At 52.3% G+C, this 14,380-nt stretch overlaps 1 protein-coding gene and 1 long non-coding RNA gene across 7 annotated transcripts in view; one reads left to right on the top strand and one right to left on the bottom strand.

The window, feature by feature from the left end:
* TBX5 (T-box transcription factor 5) overlaps nt 1-14,380 on the bottom strand; it is a 74,178-nt gene that overhangs the window by 29,246 nt on the left and 30,552 nt on the right. For 4 of the 6 annotated variants that reach the window (XM_085326141.1, XM_085326144.1, XM_085326139.1 and 1 more), the window contains exons 2-6: nt 11,127-11,302; nt 9,178-9,272; nt 6,049-6,168; nt 5,125-5,272; nt 2,388-2,540 (exon numbers count right to left, since the gene is read on the bottom strand). In XM_085326141.1, the coding sequence (XP_085182267.1) occupies nt 2,388-2,540; nt 5,125-5,272; nt 6,049-6,168; nt 9,178-9,272; nt 11,127-11,273 (663 nt within the window). In that variant the 5' untranslated portion in view covers nt 11,274-11,302. Of the gene's footprint in view, nt 1-2,387; nt 2,541-5,124; nt 5,273-6,048; nt 6,169-9,177; nt 9,273-11,126; nt 11,303-11,459; nt 11,817-13,767; nt 14,054-14,380 lie in introns of those variants that run through there. The other 2 variants (XM_085326137.1, XM_085326138.1) reach the window with 2 other exon arrangements.
* Nucleotides 10,289-12,155, top strand: LOC146600090 (uncharacterized). The gene is made up of 3 exons (XR_014898360.1): nt 10,289-10,524; nt 10,769-10,961; nt 11,761-12,155. It is a non-coding gene; the product is annotated as an uncharacterized LOC146600090 (long non-coding RNA).

Raw genomic sequence — 14,380 nt, 5'->3', positions numbered from 1 at the left:
GTATAAAAACTGTGTCTGATTGTGTGGATAGGAGGGTTTACAGGAAGGGTGTTCTACAGGCGATAGGTGGAAGTGAGAGAAAAAAGGCCATAAATGGGAATGCATAGGTAGCACAGGGACAAAGAGATGTGGGGATGGACGGGCAGACCAACCTCAGAGAGCTAGATACAGACAGACATAGACTGCTGCGACGGCGTTGATTTATGGCAACTGGAAATATATTCTGAAAATGCTTTGCACAAACAACATCTCAGCTGCGAAMGCTGAGCTTGGTTTCTGCCTGTGGAAAAGACCACACTTGCGACTTTACTCAGCTGAGCGATGTTACCCCTTCTCCCCACCCAGTGCCTGGAACGGCATCAGCTGCGCACAGCCTCAGCCTGGTTATTATTCTTCTACTGCACTGGGGCAAGCTACAAATTTTATTCCCTTCCCTGGAGGGAGATGCCATTTAGGGTAGATCATTCCCTGGTTTATTTTTATAGCTCTATCTTTCTCAGTTGGGTCTTTATCTTGGGGCTACAGCCACTCTTTATTTGTTCCCCAAACGATTCAGCACAGCAAGGAGCACAGTGCGTGTGTCAGAGGGGAGGGACGTGAGCATGTGTAAAAYGTGTAGGGGTGTGTGTAAAATATGTAGTGGTGCCTGCGTGCGTGTGCATGTGTCTGTTGGGATGCGAGCCTGTGCGTGTCTGTAGGGATTCGTGCATTTGTCAGTGTGTATGCTTTGACAGAGACGGATACGCAGCTGTCATTCCTTATCAACCAGATGTTGTTGATTTACAATCAAATATTCCTGCTCCTCCTAATATGGCAGTTTTCCCAAACTACTGTACTTACATGGTTTTGCTTTCCTTTGTTTTATTTGCATGATTTCTTTTCTTTACAAAACAGCCCCATTTTTCTTCAAAGGAAAGCAGTTAAATTCACGTCTGTTCTCTCACAGGGAAATACACTTAAAGCAAGCAAGCAATGTGTCCTGTTTTATTAGCTCTCAGTTCTATTAATATTATATTATTTCTCCGAATCCATCAAGCAAAAGTCAAAGTTGATTTTACAGCATCCACAGTGGAGTTATAATTTAAGGCATAATTTGGCGAGGACTCAATTTGGATTCAGTTTGCTTGTCCTGGTCGTGCCAACAGCTCCTATTTTAAAGGGCAGGGAGGTATTTTCTTTTCTCCTTAGTTACGGTGAAACACTCTTTCTCTTCCAGCCTACCTCTGCTGCATGGGTCTCTCTTGCCAGCTGATGGACAAGGGAAGCGGAACCATTTCATGAAGGTTTAGGAGCTTCCCAGTTACATCTCCAGGAAAGCATCCAGGATCCATCTGGAGTGTTAAATGACCTTTCTCCGTTTGAAACTAAGCGCCTGCTTTCTCTCTTTGAAGCACAATGGGGCCATCCTACCTACTCGTAAGTACAATCAAAAGCCCCGATCCCTAAACGATTAGGGAAGGGATTTATCCGTTTCCAAAGGTCTGAAAATTCCCTTCAGGGAGACGGGGGGCGGGTGGTAAATGCCATCGCTAAGTGCAGCCCTTAAGTACCGTCCCTCTCCTCTCTTTCAGCTCCCTCTCAGCCTCCCCCGGCTCGTGGCGCAGGGACTTTCCAGGATGGGAAGCCAAAGCGGAGCCAGGGAAGGGGACACGCGTGGGGCAGCGGCCCTGCGGCACGGACGTTCCCTGTGGAAAGGGGACGAGAAGCAGCGAGCTGCTCCCCTTGCCCCAGCAGCGCCGCCGGCGCATCCCGCGGCGTGGGAGCCCACGCGTGTCTGCACACCCACCCGGCCTGCGGCACAGCCGGGGGCACTCAGGGGAAAAAAACACTTTTGGGGGTGTTTTCTTTTTATTTTGTTTTGCTTGGGCAGGCTTTGATATGATTTCAGGCGCAGAGCCTCCCTTCCTTCCAGCCTCCAGCTGCCAACCCCGCAGCTCCCAGCCTATTTCCACGCAGATTCGCCTGCAAAACTTGTCAGAAAGGAATCGTTCCCCAAACAAAAGGACTAAGCGAAGCCAGACTGGGTTATCAGGGACCCGACTGCGGAGGGGAGCGCTGGGGCTCCCTTCTCCAACGCCAGATTACAAGCCTTTGACCGATGGGGGGAAAGAAGATAAAGCCAACTTCCTTGGTTGGTCGTCTCATCTCTGAGCAAACCATCCTGTTGAACTCATTCCCCCTTGGCTCGCGTTAAGCCCCTTCTTTAGACACTTTGTCTGAGTCGCCAGGAATAACAGAGGGGACGGGACAAAACCCGAGAGACAAGGAGGGCATGTGGTGAGGGGAAAAGAAAGGAAAAGAGGAGCCAAGCAGCTCAAAAGAAGTTGTGCAAGGAGGGAAGGAGAGGAAGCATGACCTGTCAGAGCAAAGGCCGGCCCAGTCCTTACCTTGTGGTTTTGGTAGGAGGTGACGGCGATGAAGGCGGTCTCCGGGAAGACATGGGTGCAAAAGGCGGTGTTCTTGGACCCGAAGCCGTTGTTCTCGTCCGCTTTCACGATGTGGAGCCGGGGCTGGTACTTGTGCATGGAGTTCAGGATGATCTGGGGGACGGGGAGAAGGAAAGGACACCCCGTGGGAATAGAGGGGTCACAGCGCGGCGCCCTCATCCCGGCCCGGTGAAGAGGTGCTGGGAAGAGGAGGAGGAGGAGGAGGAAGAGGCCGGGAACCCGGCAGTGCTCCCGCAAAAAAAAAAGCTTCCTCCTCTTCAGCGCTCCCCCAGGAGGGCTGCTTTAGGTGCTGGGGTGGGGGGACACGTTTGCCAAGAGAAGCAAGCTCTCGCCTGCCGAGAAGCCCGCCGGCCGGGCAGTGCTTGGGGACCCAGCAGCTCTCCCTGCCTGCCTCGCTGCGAGGGGAAAGCGGCTCCTCACCTGCCGGCCCGGCGCTGCKGCCCTCCGGACACCTCCACCGCCACCCCCGGAGCTGCCCCTCCGTGTTCGTGGCCCGAGCCTGCAGCTCGTGGGCACCCTCCACTTTCACAGGCTGCTCCCCAGCTCCCCCCAGGCGCCTCAGTCCCCCAAAATGGCAAAAGAGGCGAAGGAGGGAGTGGGGCGAAGGACATGGAAGGACTTTGTCCCTCAGCGCGTCATCCTCCAGCCACCCGCAAAGTTGGGGGGGGGGGGGAAGAGAAGCGCTGCTTTTCGAGATAAAACGCCATCCCCCTCTTTCGTCCCAAGCTCGGGTTAATCTCCGGGGAAGGTGGCGGTGATGGTGGCCGGAGCGGGGGGGCCGCTCCGCGCTGATAATGACTGCTAGACCCTGGCGACAGCGAGACGCAGCCTGTCCCGCCAGCGCTGCGCCATCCCGGGCCCGGGAAGCCAGCGGGACTCGCAAGCCTCTGCCATCCCGGGGGTTTAGGCAAATTGCTTTGACATCCGGGTAAGTCGTAGACATCAACGGTGAACGATCTAATGGGTTTTAATTTCATTACGGCGACTCTAATTGAGAGCCTACTGGTGCAGTTCCTCCTCTGAAGTCCCTATTGTCTCACAGCGCCTTAGGTTTGTTTAAAGAGCCTTTTCCCGAGAGCCGCCTGCTCCCAGCGGGGGCCCGGCTGGCCCCTTCCCCCCGGCCGGCTCCTCGCAGGCTCCCCTGCTTCACCCCCACCACCACCCCCGGGAGAAAGAAAAGAGGAAAAAAAAAAAACAAAAAACAAAAAACAAAAAACCGCTTCGGGATGGGAAAGTTGCGCCAGCCGAGTTTGCAGCGGAGGCTCCGCTTTCCCCACCCATTTCCTGGTGGACTGGGGAATGTCCTGATCCCTGGAAAGCAGAGTTTGCAAACCACTTTCCCCCCCAAGTCCACCGGCAAAGCCCAAGCCCCAAGCTGGCGGCGGGAAGGAGGGCTCGTAAAAGGATGCTCAGCCACTGAGGTGCTCTGGGGGCTCCTCCGGCCCCCCTCCCCCCGGGGCGCTGCTGTCCCGGGCAGTCTCCCATTAGCCTCAATCCGTTATTAGCGACCACGTGGGCAAGGATTTAATAGCACGAGATTTACCATTAAAAAAAAATTGGAAAAAAACAAAATTGAAAATTGAAGTGTTGAAATGAGACTGAAGGAAAATAYGCTCTTGGAAATGGGAGATCTGGATTTGCATACCCGCTTAAGTAATTATATATCTAYATGTGTATATATAAATATATATATAAATATATTACACATACACGCACATATATATTCTCTCAGAGAAAAAACACATCTTTGGAGACCTTCGAAGGAGGGCTGTTTCTGGCTGCAGAATTCACACAAGCTTTCGCGGCCCCACGGGTCTTACAAAGATCTTTTTATGTCCAGGAAGCTCTAGTGGGACTTCATTATTTTATTGTTTTTTAATTATTATTGCGGGGTTTTTTTTCTTTTTTTGGATCGAAGGATCCACGTGGTTTTAGGTCCTATTTCCTTGAATAATTATGCCTGATTGGTTTTACCTGTTAGTCAAATTCGCTGAGGCAGCGAGCAGTTTTAAAACTGCAAGTCTCCCCATGAGGTTAAAGCCAGGTAGCTAAATAATCAATTAAACCTGGCGCGTTTCGCTCGCTTTCGGACTACGGGSTTTGGTTTCTCTAATCAATTCCGAAGCATTGCTCTGAAATAGCCAGTTTTCAAGGTTTGTTCTTCCTTTTTGGGGGGCAGGAGTGTGTGTTGGGGGGGGAGGGGGAACGAGTCTTCACTGAGGTTCATCCCACCTTCGAAGGGAAGAAAATAACACCTCACCGACGCAACAGATTTTGGCAAGGGGGTGTCATTGTCACGACCTTGGTGGCACTGCAAGAGCTGCACTTCGGGGCAAAACATGTCCCGAGGGGGGCGGCAGGGCAGGGTGGGCTCTATCGGCCACAAGGCCACTCGTGGGTGCGAGGCGAGCCCTGAGACAGCCCGAGGCTCCCTTGCGCGTAGGAGAGGCCGCGAACACGTGTGGGCCGGGCTCCGCGCTGCCCTCTGCACCCAGCTCTCTGCAGACCGCGGCCCGCTGGATTTGCCCGATTTCCTGGGATTCTGCCCTCAAAGCAAACTCAACCCCGAAGTTTGGGAACTCCCTGCCCCTTCCCGCGTGGCGTTGAGCGCACGGCCGCTCATTGGGGCTAAGCGAGCAGCACGTCGAGCATCGCCCCTTCCCGCCCGGGTACTTACATGCCCGAAGGGGTCGAGGTGGTTGTTGGTGAGCTTGAGTTTTTGGAAGGAAACCAGCTGCCTCATCCAGTGGGCGCCCGTGGCGGGGGAGTCGGGGTGGACGTACAGCCGGCCGGGCATGGCCGGCTCTGCCTTCCCTGTCACCGACCTGCGGGAAGGACACAGGGCCGCTGAGCTGGCCGCGGCGAGCCCTCCCGGACCCCCCGCCCCTCCCCCAATACAGCGCTGCACCCCCGGCACCCCTTCTCCCGACCTATCTATTCCTTTAGCCCTTCCACGGCCTCCTSCTCTCCATCCATGACCCCTCTAGCCGGTTATCCCGTCGGCCTTAATGTACCCACCCATCTCCGTTCATATGGTCCCCTATACCACGGAGTCCCCCATATCTGAGAGCCAGGGAAATGCTTTAGGAGAAGACGACATTTACGAACACACACACACACATTGCTCGGAGAGTTAATCGAGATCTTTGGCACATTTCCCGTCGGAGATCGCTCTCTCCGTTTCCCCGTTTAACCCCATCCTTCCCCCTCCCTAATTACTGAGATCGAGCCAGGAGCAAAGAAAAGACTGTGCAGCAATCCCTAAACATTTTCTTTCCTGGCGATATAATTAAACTGTTGGGTCCACAATAGCCAATAATCTAATGGTCAAACAGGATTATAGTTATCTTTAGCTAATCACAATAGATTTTTCTCCTTCCTTTTTATGTGTTTCTCGCCCAAAGAATCTGCGTGGCAGCCGGGAACCATCTTGGGATACTCAGGTGAAGCCTCTGCAGCTGTGCTTATTCGCCTTTGCAGCCGAATAAGAGGATGAGCCGCCTATTTAAAAGTATCTTTCAACCTATTTTGCCTAGGTTTGGCTAGTTGAGAAAGCCCGGTCCAAAGCTCCTCTCCCACCCCTTCCCCCATGCGTGCATACCATTTATTATCTGCAAATTTGTATCTGTGGTCATCCGCTGGTACAATATCCATCAACAGTATGTACTTAGTTTTTGGATTAAGTCCAGTGACCTTCACTTTGTAACTGGGGAACATACGCCTATTAAAAAAAATAAAAGTAAAGTACATAAATATAAATACAGAGAAGAGAAAGTTTCCGAAAGTGCCTGCGTGTGTGTCTGTTTGCAAGAAGGCGAAGAGGGGTTCATTAAAGAGAAGTGCAACGCCGCACGCACGGATGTTTCTCCCCAAAACGCTCGGGCATACGCAGAATGCAACTGTCCCTTAGCGGTGCCGCTGGGACTGCTTAGGAGTTGTTTGACTGCCGTTGGGTATCACCCCTTTGCTCTTGGTCCTATCTGAGGCAAAACAGGCAATTTATCAAGGGAGAATCATAGTTTTGGGGCTGGAGAGTTTATTTGCTTACTTACTTGTGTGTCTCTTTATCTGTTCCTGTTTTTTAATTATTGTTTATTTTGCCAATATTTCGATTCTCCCTTGCTTTAACAACTCTGGTCATACGAACTTCTAGGAGTAAGTTACATTCCTATGCACATAAACCAGCAGAGCAGTAGGGGATATTTGCCAAAAAAAGGTAAAAAATATAGGGATATATCAATTTAAAATACATATTTTCTAAAAAAAAAACCTTGCCATGTGCATCAACGATTCCATGTGTACAGACAGGAAATAATATACACTCAGGTGTTACATCCAAACTATGTGCATTCATCTGTGCGCACACAGAGACATCAGCAAACACACCTGACAAATACTTGGAAACATTCAAATACACACTGAAGAGAGGAGCTTTTCGAAATATTTTCCATTACTGCAAGTCAGTGACTTAAAACACTGATGTTATTTTAGCTTGAGCTTTCCAAATATTTAAAAATAAAGCAGATGAAAATGTATCCCTTGACTTAAAACACGTATAAATAAAAACCGCTCACCTCTAAAAATACTGCACTCTTCTGAAAGGCTTGGTCTCTTATCTTTGCGATATGGCTTTCTTTCTTTTTTTTTAATATATATATATATATTTATTTGGATGCAAAAAGCTGGGGGAAAAGCTAGTAACGAATAAAGTCGGGGGTTAGCACTGAAATTCTGAGGAAGAAATCAAATCCCACCTGAACAATGGTCTGTAACTATACCGAAAACACCTGATCAGCAAGAACAGGAACACGGACTTCAGCAATAAACCTAAAGAACTATATAAATAAGTAAAACTACTCCGTACTCAGCCTGGCGAGACGTGTGCACTCTTCCCCAAAGACACTGCACTGTAAACGTCTACTTTACTGCTGTGCAGATGAGGTTTCTATCCACTGCAAGGTGTTTTATGTCTCCCTTCAAGCTCTGCTTTCTGTGAACTTTGCATTTTCGCGAAGTCCCTCCACCCGCTGCTCTCCGAGCGGAGCCGGCGCGGCAACCACGTCCCGGCACCGCGCTGCGGGGCTCTCGGGGTGGGAGGCTTTCGGCAGGACCCTGAATTTCATCAGCTTCCCTCCGTGCAGACAGTTTTCCCTAATGCCTCTCCAACACTGCTGTTTATATCGCTTCCCGTTTTATGCAATACCCGCCTTTAAAAATCGATCTTTTCAGCAGCAGACGCGTTCAAAGCGAAGGCGAGCCGCGAGACGGATCTATCTGCAAAACTTTATGCAGCCAGCTCTATTTTTTCCCCTCCCTCTTCAGGCAAATTTTGGAAGACCACGACAAATGCCAGATGACAGAACAAAATGAAAGTTTGACTCTGCGCTGTTCATTGAGCCTTTGCAAGCTAAAACTACTATTATTTCTGTGCGTGGCGATTTCCCCACTTCCTCTGATGAGTCCTTGGGTAGTGGCAGGTATGCTGTTTGATTTTAAAAATCCCAGCGGAAAGAACCTTTCCCGGGTTGCCCCGGGTTTACTGATGGGACTTGAGAGACTGTTTTATTGAATCTTGCTAGCTTAGACAATCTTCTGTTTAAGAGTCCTCCAACACATTAATATTAAAGATAATGTTAAATCGCCTTAAATGCACTCAGAAGCGTATGCCTCCATGTATAAATATCTATGGATCATATTTACTAAGCCAGTTATGGAATCGATTACGCTCAGCTCCAATAAAGTTGGATTTGCAAGGCTGCATGTTTTTCTACGCACCCACGGAGACAAACACACACACGCAGAAAAGCGTATCTGGTCACAGTAAGATAGCCATGCTATTTATTTGCAGATACATCTATCTCTGTATCTAACGAGCTATACTATCAGTATATAAACAGTAGCTTAGAACCACGTATATTTTAATGGGGTAGTGTGGGTGTTCTGGATATATTCGCCTCAATGTGCACGTAATAAGCAAGAAACCTCCAGAAAGAGGGGAAGGAGTCACCAAAAAAAAAAAAAAAAATCACAATAGGGTAAAGCTGCTCTTTTAATTAAAAGTAATAGTAATGAAATCGCCCAGTGAACTACTCTAAACAAGGYTAGATTTCGGCCAAGTGGTTGCAACTAGCGTTTGCCTGGAAAACTTCCAGCGGCCTGAAACTGGGATTAACGATCCAACTGTTCTGGTTAAGAAAGAAGCCAGAAGAAACAGCTTATTCTGACCCTATCCGCCCAGGGAGGGCTGCCACCCGGCCGCCCCACAGACCCCTGCCGCCACCAGCCCCGCGGGGCCGCGCGGGAGCGGCGCCGCCGCGGAGCGCAGCGCGGAGCCACCCGCGGAGGGAGCCGCGGCCCGTGGGCGAGCACTCCCAAAGGACGTGAGCGAACCTGCGTCCGCRAAGTAGGGGACAGCGCCTCTGTTTGCACCTTGGGTACGTGTGCAGCCACGCACAGGCCCCCCCGCGGCTTACACACCGCTGTAGACACACACTTGCGGCACTTCCCCACGCGTGTCTCCAGGCAAGCAGCCGGTAAACGCGTGCTCAGGGACATTCGGGCACAAATGCGCAGCCAGTTGCACACRTACGCGAAAGCCTCCCCACGAGCACCCGCAGGAAGGAATGAGGACAGATTCAGACACACAGACACAAAGAAGGACGCGGAGCGCGTGGGTTGCCTTCCTCGGARGAGGAGGCTCCGCTCCCCATCGCTTTGGTCCGTCTCTTACCTTCCAGCCTTTGTTATAATCATCTCAGTTCCCACTTCGTGAAATTTCAGCCACAACTCCCGCTCGTGCAAAAACACTTTTATCCCCTCCATGCCCTGCAAAGGAGGAAGGCAAAAAATCGTGAGCTCCTCGCAGAGCCCTGCCGCAGCCCGGCCAGCGGCCCCGGCCGGCGTCCAGGGCTCGGGCGCTTCCCGGAGAAAACCCGCTGTTTTCACAGAGGTTTTGCAAAGCTGGGCACGGGAGGGGATTTGAGGCCAGGGCCTTCGACACCGAGCCAGGGGGACTCTGGTGTAGGATCCTGAGGGCCTCGGTGCTGCTCCCTGGGAGGGAAGAGGTCGGGGCCACCCAGCCTGTCCTGGGCCGGCTCCAGCCCCTATGGTCCCCAGCCCGACCCGCCGCTGGGAGAAACACCCTTCTGCTTCGGGCCAGATCCTCAGCTGGTTTCAGGAGCCAGCTGCAGGAGATTTACACCCTTCTGATGAATGATTTATACTTGCCGACTCTCCTACTTCTGTAGGATGGAGGAACAAATGGGTCCCATGCACRGGCGTTAATGGAAGTGATCGTTGCTGCCCCGCGTACGATAACTTTATTAAATCTCTAGCAAGGACCCCAGTAAGTGGCTGATCTCCTAGCGGGACCCTGTCGGCGACTATCGTGCAAGGGAAGTCCTGTCACGACGCAGTCCTGACGATAGTGCAGCTAGCGCCTGCATTCCTCGAAACCTCCCCAAACGGCACCCGCAATAGCAAAGCCAACCACCCCTACCCGCAAAGCCCCAAACATATTCCCCATCAGAGCCCCTGACCAAACACTGAGCTAAAATCCTCCTCCGAAATGCGTCGCGGCTCGGTTTCCAAATCCGCACGGCTCCCTCGGTTCGGCTGCGTGCCCACGCCACGCGCGAAAACACCGACACACGCTGCTCCTCGCGCGCCGTGGGCATGCCCCCACCTGCAGGGACACCGCGGGGGCTCTCCCTAGCACCGACTCGATTTTCCTCCTGAGTATTTACCTGCGAGGAAATAAGCGGGGCGCTCCGGAGAGGCGGCGCCCCACACTCCGCAGCCGCGGAAAAGCCTCTCTGCGCCCCCGCRCCGCGGCCGCTCCGTCCGGAGACGGGCTGGGAGCGGCGGCGGCGGCCGTCCGATCCGCCGGCGCCCTGGCCTGCTTTCCTCGGCAGCGGCCGGGGACTGCCGCGTGGGAGCCCACGCGTGTCCCCGAGGAACATGCTACACCTTGGGGCGGGATGCGACTGTGCGGCTGGAAACCAGGGGAGCCCCCCACACCCCTGGGGGCTGAGAGAGCGGCCGGGCCCCTCCGCGTGCGTGGCGGCCGTGCACTTAGGTACGTGCAGAGGAGCCCACGCGTGACACGCCGTTGCCGTCAGGCCGCTCCGCGTATGCGGAGCTGTGTGGAGCTGTGTGCGCGAGCAGCGTTGCAAGTATTTGTGTGTGCATGCGTACGCCTATGTGTACAGTGTGTGTACAGCGTGGGCACATATTTAGATGTTACATAGACACGCACGRGCGTCCATAACGGTGGAGATAAATATACATACGCGAATGCGGCTGTGTGTGTTTGTGCGCAGCGGTGCCGACGCCTGTGTTCGTACATCTGAGTGTCTCCCGCTGGGGAAATGTGCACCTATCTCCAGTATTTTGAGTGCGTGCATTTCCGCGCACCCCACCACACACGCTTACAGCATTTACCAGCACGTTGAGGAGTGAACACCACTGTGAATAATATTAAAGCAGGAATAGGACTACAGCTCGGGTAAACAGGTAAGAAAGAGTTTTCAATCCCGTGGGGCCTAAAATGATTCATCCCTGCCAGTAGCAGGAACAGGAACATAGCTGAGCACATATTGGAGGGGAAAAAAATCCAGAGAAGGGGGGGGGAAAGCGAAAAGGAAAGAAAGAGGAGCGTATTTGTGCCCTGGTCCTTACCTGCTGGGTGAAGGCTGCCTGGGGAGAGGTGGGGGACTTGCTGGTGGCCCCCAGTGGAGTGTCCTGCTTGGTTTCAGCCTGCAGCTCTTTGGACTCCGAGTCAGCCGGCGTGGTTGGGAGCCCAAAGCCTTCCTCGGTATCCGCCATGTTACGAGCTTCCTTCGCTGAATCCCCCACTGCAGGCACACATCGGGGAGAGAGCAGAGATAAGAGACACATAAGTCAAAGCTGACGTTTAATAAAATMTATATACATATGCCCAGAGAGAGAAGGAGCCCTGGATGCGGCTGCTGAGGCAGCCTGTCCAACAAGCCCTCTCTGCCGGCAACTCACTTCCAGCCGCCTGGGGAGGGAACAAGGCCCTTTAACTTTTGGTGAGGGAGAAATAAAGACTTTTATTTATTATCGCTGCCCGCAAGGGATGATAGGATTTGGGGTGGGGGAGGGGAGAGGGGAGGCGGTATTATTAAATGCATCTTTTGCAAAAGGTAAACAGCATATTTCGGCTGCCCTCCCGGGAAGCCGTGAGCGAGGTCTGTCTGGCAGGACGGGGGGAGGTGGGCACCGAGGTGCTGCGCTGGGGTAACCTGGTCGTGGACAGAGCAACTCATCACATAAATGACATTTTTTTTAGGTGCAGCGTCCGGGACGGATGGCAAAGCCTTCGCTGAGCTTTGACCGCTTCCAGAGCAGCGGGCCGAGACCGGGCTCACCGCAGCCGAGGTGGCTTAAAACATCCCCATTCCACCGAGGGAGGTGGGAACTTTCACCTCCCAGTTAAAACAGGCAAACGCTAGTGACACGTGATGGAGATTATATAACCTCACTTTCAAAGAAAATTAAACTTCTCGCTGGCAACTTGCACCCCCGCGAAGGGCGACATTTCTGCAAGAGAAGCGTTTTCTCTCCCCCCTCATCCCCTCCCCGCAGACAGCTGGAAGTTGCTTGTAAAGCAGCGTTGGATGGACGAGACGAAAATTTTTTAAAAAGTGCAAATAAATCAGTCAGTCGAGATATTGTGCAAGGTAACGTGCAGCACGAGTTTGTGAGCGTGGTTTGCATTGAGGTTGAAGTGAACTGAGCCATAACATTAGAGTAAAACTGCAGTAGCCAAGAAAATAATCTTAAAAATACAACGCGGGGCTTTCATCTAATGCAAGAAACAACAGTGAGTTTTGAAGACACTATTTTAATGTAGTTTTACAAGCTCTTTAGTCTATCAGGAATAGTAAAAGTTTCCAAACGGCAAAATACGATAAAAGCAATTGAATTATCTATTGGTTTTTTGTTCTTAAGCAGTTTAGAGTTTTAGTAGCTTAAAAAAAAATCTCTCCTGCATGTTTCAAAGGGGATTCATTTTTGAAAGGCCAACCATATGGAGACAATATTGTTTTTAAGTACTTGTGATTGTTCTGAAATGAGTTCTCCCTTATCCCTGCAACAACATTTAAAAGCCATTCTTAAAAAAAAATGTAAAAAGACGATTCTCCTTTAAATGCAGAGGAAAAAACGGGAGCGGAAAGGAGGGGGAAGAAAACCATCTTCCCTGCGAGTGGTGGGCAAGATCTACATACATGTGTATATCATCGAAAAGAACAAAAAGCGAAGGGACACCAGCTCGGCACCTTCGCAGCTTAAGATCGTTGAAAGCAAGGGCCTGGCTGCCCGCTCCGTCCCGGCGCGACCGCCCCGTCCTCGCGGCCCGGCGAAGGGGCCGCAGCGGTGCCGGGGCCGCGGGGCGACGCGGGGAGCAGCGCCCGCAGCGCGGGGCCGCAGCCCGCGCACACCCCGCGGGCGCGGGGGGCACCCGCGCAGCCACCCTGATACCGAGACCATTTAAGGCTTTCTCTTCCCCTCCTCCGCTCTTCCTAGGCTGTTGTTCTTATTTATCCCCCCCCCCCAACACACACACACACAGAGAGAGCTTCGGAAGTGCTGGCTATTCATTTTTAATCGATTTCCCTCCAGCTTGGCTCTATTATTCACCCTGAGCTGGCAAAGTTAGGGGGAGGGTGCGGAAAAAGGCATGTTTATAAAAACAAAGAGGGACCCAGATATGGCAGCGCAGGGGAGAATGTCTCCAGCGTGCTTCCGAGACGCTCTCCGCACGTCGGCGGGCCGAGACATAATTAAGCAGATTAAAAAAAAGGGGGGGGGGAGGTCGAGACAGCAATAAATAAATAAATAAATAAATAACCCAACAACTAAGAGCAATTGGCGATCCGTGGCTTCTATTTTTTTCCCCTTTAAAGAGCTTCTGAGAAGAAATGGAGCTTGACAGAACCAGGCCGCGATGGCTGTATGAAAAATGCATCTTGCGCTGCTAAAGTAGCACCAAGTGGGTTTGCAAGGGAGAAAGAAAAAAGCCCTTTCCTTTTGTTCCAGCCTGTTCTTGGGCTCGCCCCGCGTACCCCCCCCCTCCCCCCCCCCCCCGCCCCACAGACAGCCGCGAGAGCGCAGGGAGCCCCCCGCATCCCCGCTCCTGCCTCGGCTCTCGATGCCTTGCCGCTCCTCGGCAAAGACAATATGTGTATAACAATGACCGCAGCCAGCCACTTTCGCTCTCCCTCGGTCACACACACCCGCACGCACACATATGACAGACACCGACGGACATACATGGCAATGGAAGAGCTGTTACCTTGCTTGTTGAATTCCATGCAATCAATGCATCTCCATATATATATGTATGTGTATATTATCCCCCTTTGCAATGGAAATTACATTGGGATCAGGCTTCTCGTGTGCATATTTCCTTTTATTTATTTATTTGCAGATCAGCATGTGAAAACCCAGCCTGGAAGAAAAAAAATCTATCCAATGCAAGCCTGCTTGCCTGCTGCTCTCTGTCTCTATCTCTCTCTCCTGCTCTCTCCAAACACTTCCAGGTTGTCAGACGCACTAGAAAGGATCCTGAGACCAAGATAAAGCCCCCACCCCCCACTCCTTTCTCAGCCTGATCTGGAAGATAGTTTTCCCCACCCCACTCTTCCTACTCCCCCCCCCCCAAAAAAAAAGAGAAAGAGGGAGAGTAGGAAAGAGATGAAAAAGAAAACAGCACCCCGCTTAAAATGAAAAAGTTTCGGGCGGGCTGGCAGCAGCCGCCGCTCCAGGCAGGTTTGCAGCGGGGCGCCGTGGCTGCGCGGAGCCGGGCGCGCGGCGCGGAGCGGAGCGCGCTGCAGTGACGTGGGCTCGTCCGGCTCCGCTCGCCGAGTGCCGGGACCCACTGCCCAACCAGCTGGGATCCTGCTCCG

Source organism: Rhea americana, unplaced genomic scaffold, assembly GCF_003343005.1.
Source record: "Rhea americana isolate MKP2758 unplaced genomic scaffold, rheAme1 scaffold_128, whole genome shotgun sequence".
Classification (NCBI taxonomy): Eukaryota; Metazoa; Chordata; class Aves; order Rheiformes; family Rheidae; genus Rhea; species Rhea americana.
The sequence above is the reverse complement of the archived record's forward strand: the minus strand, read 5'-3'. Positions and strand labels throughout refer to the sequence as shown.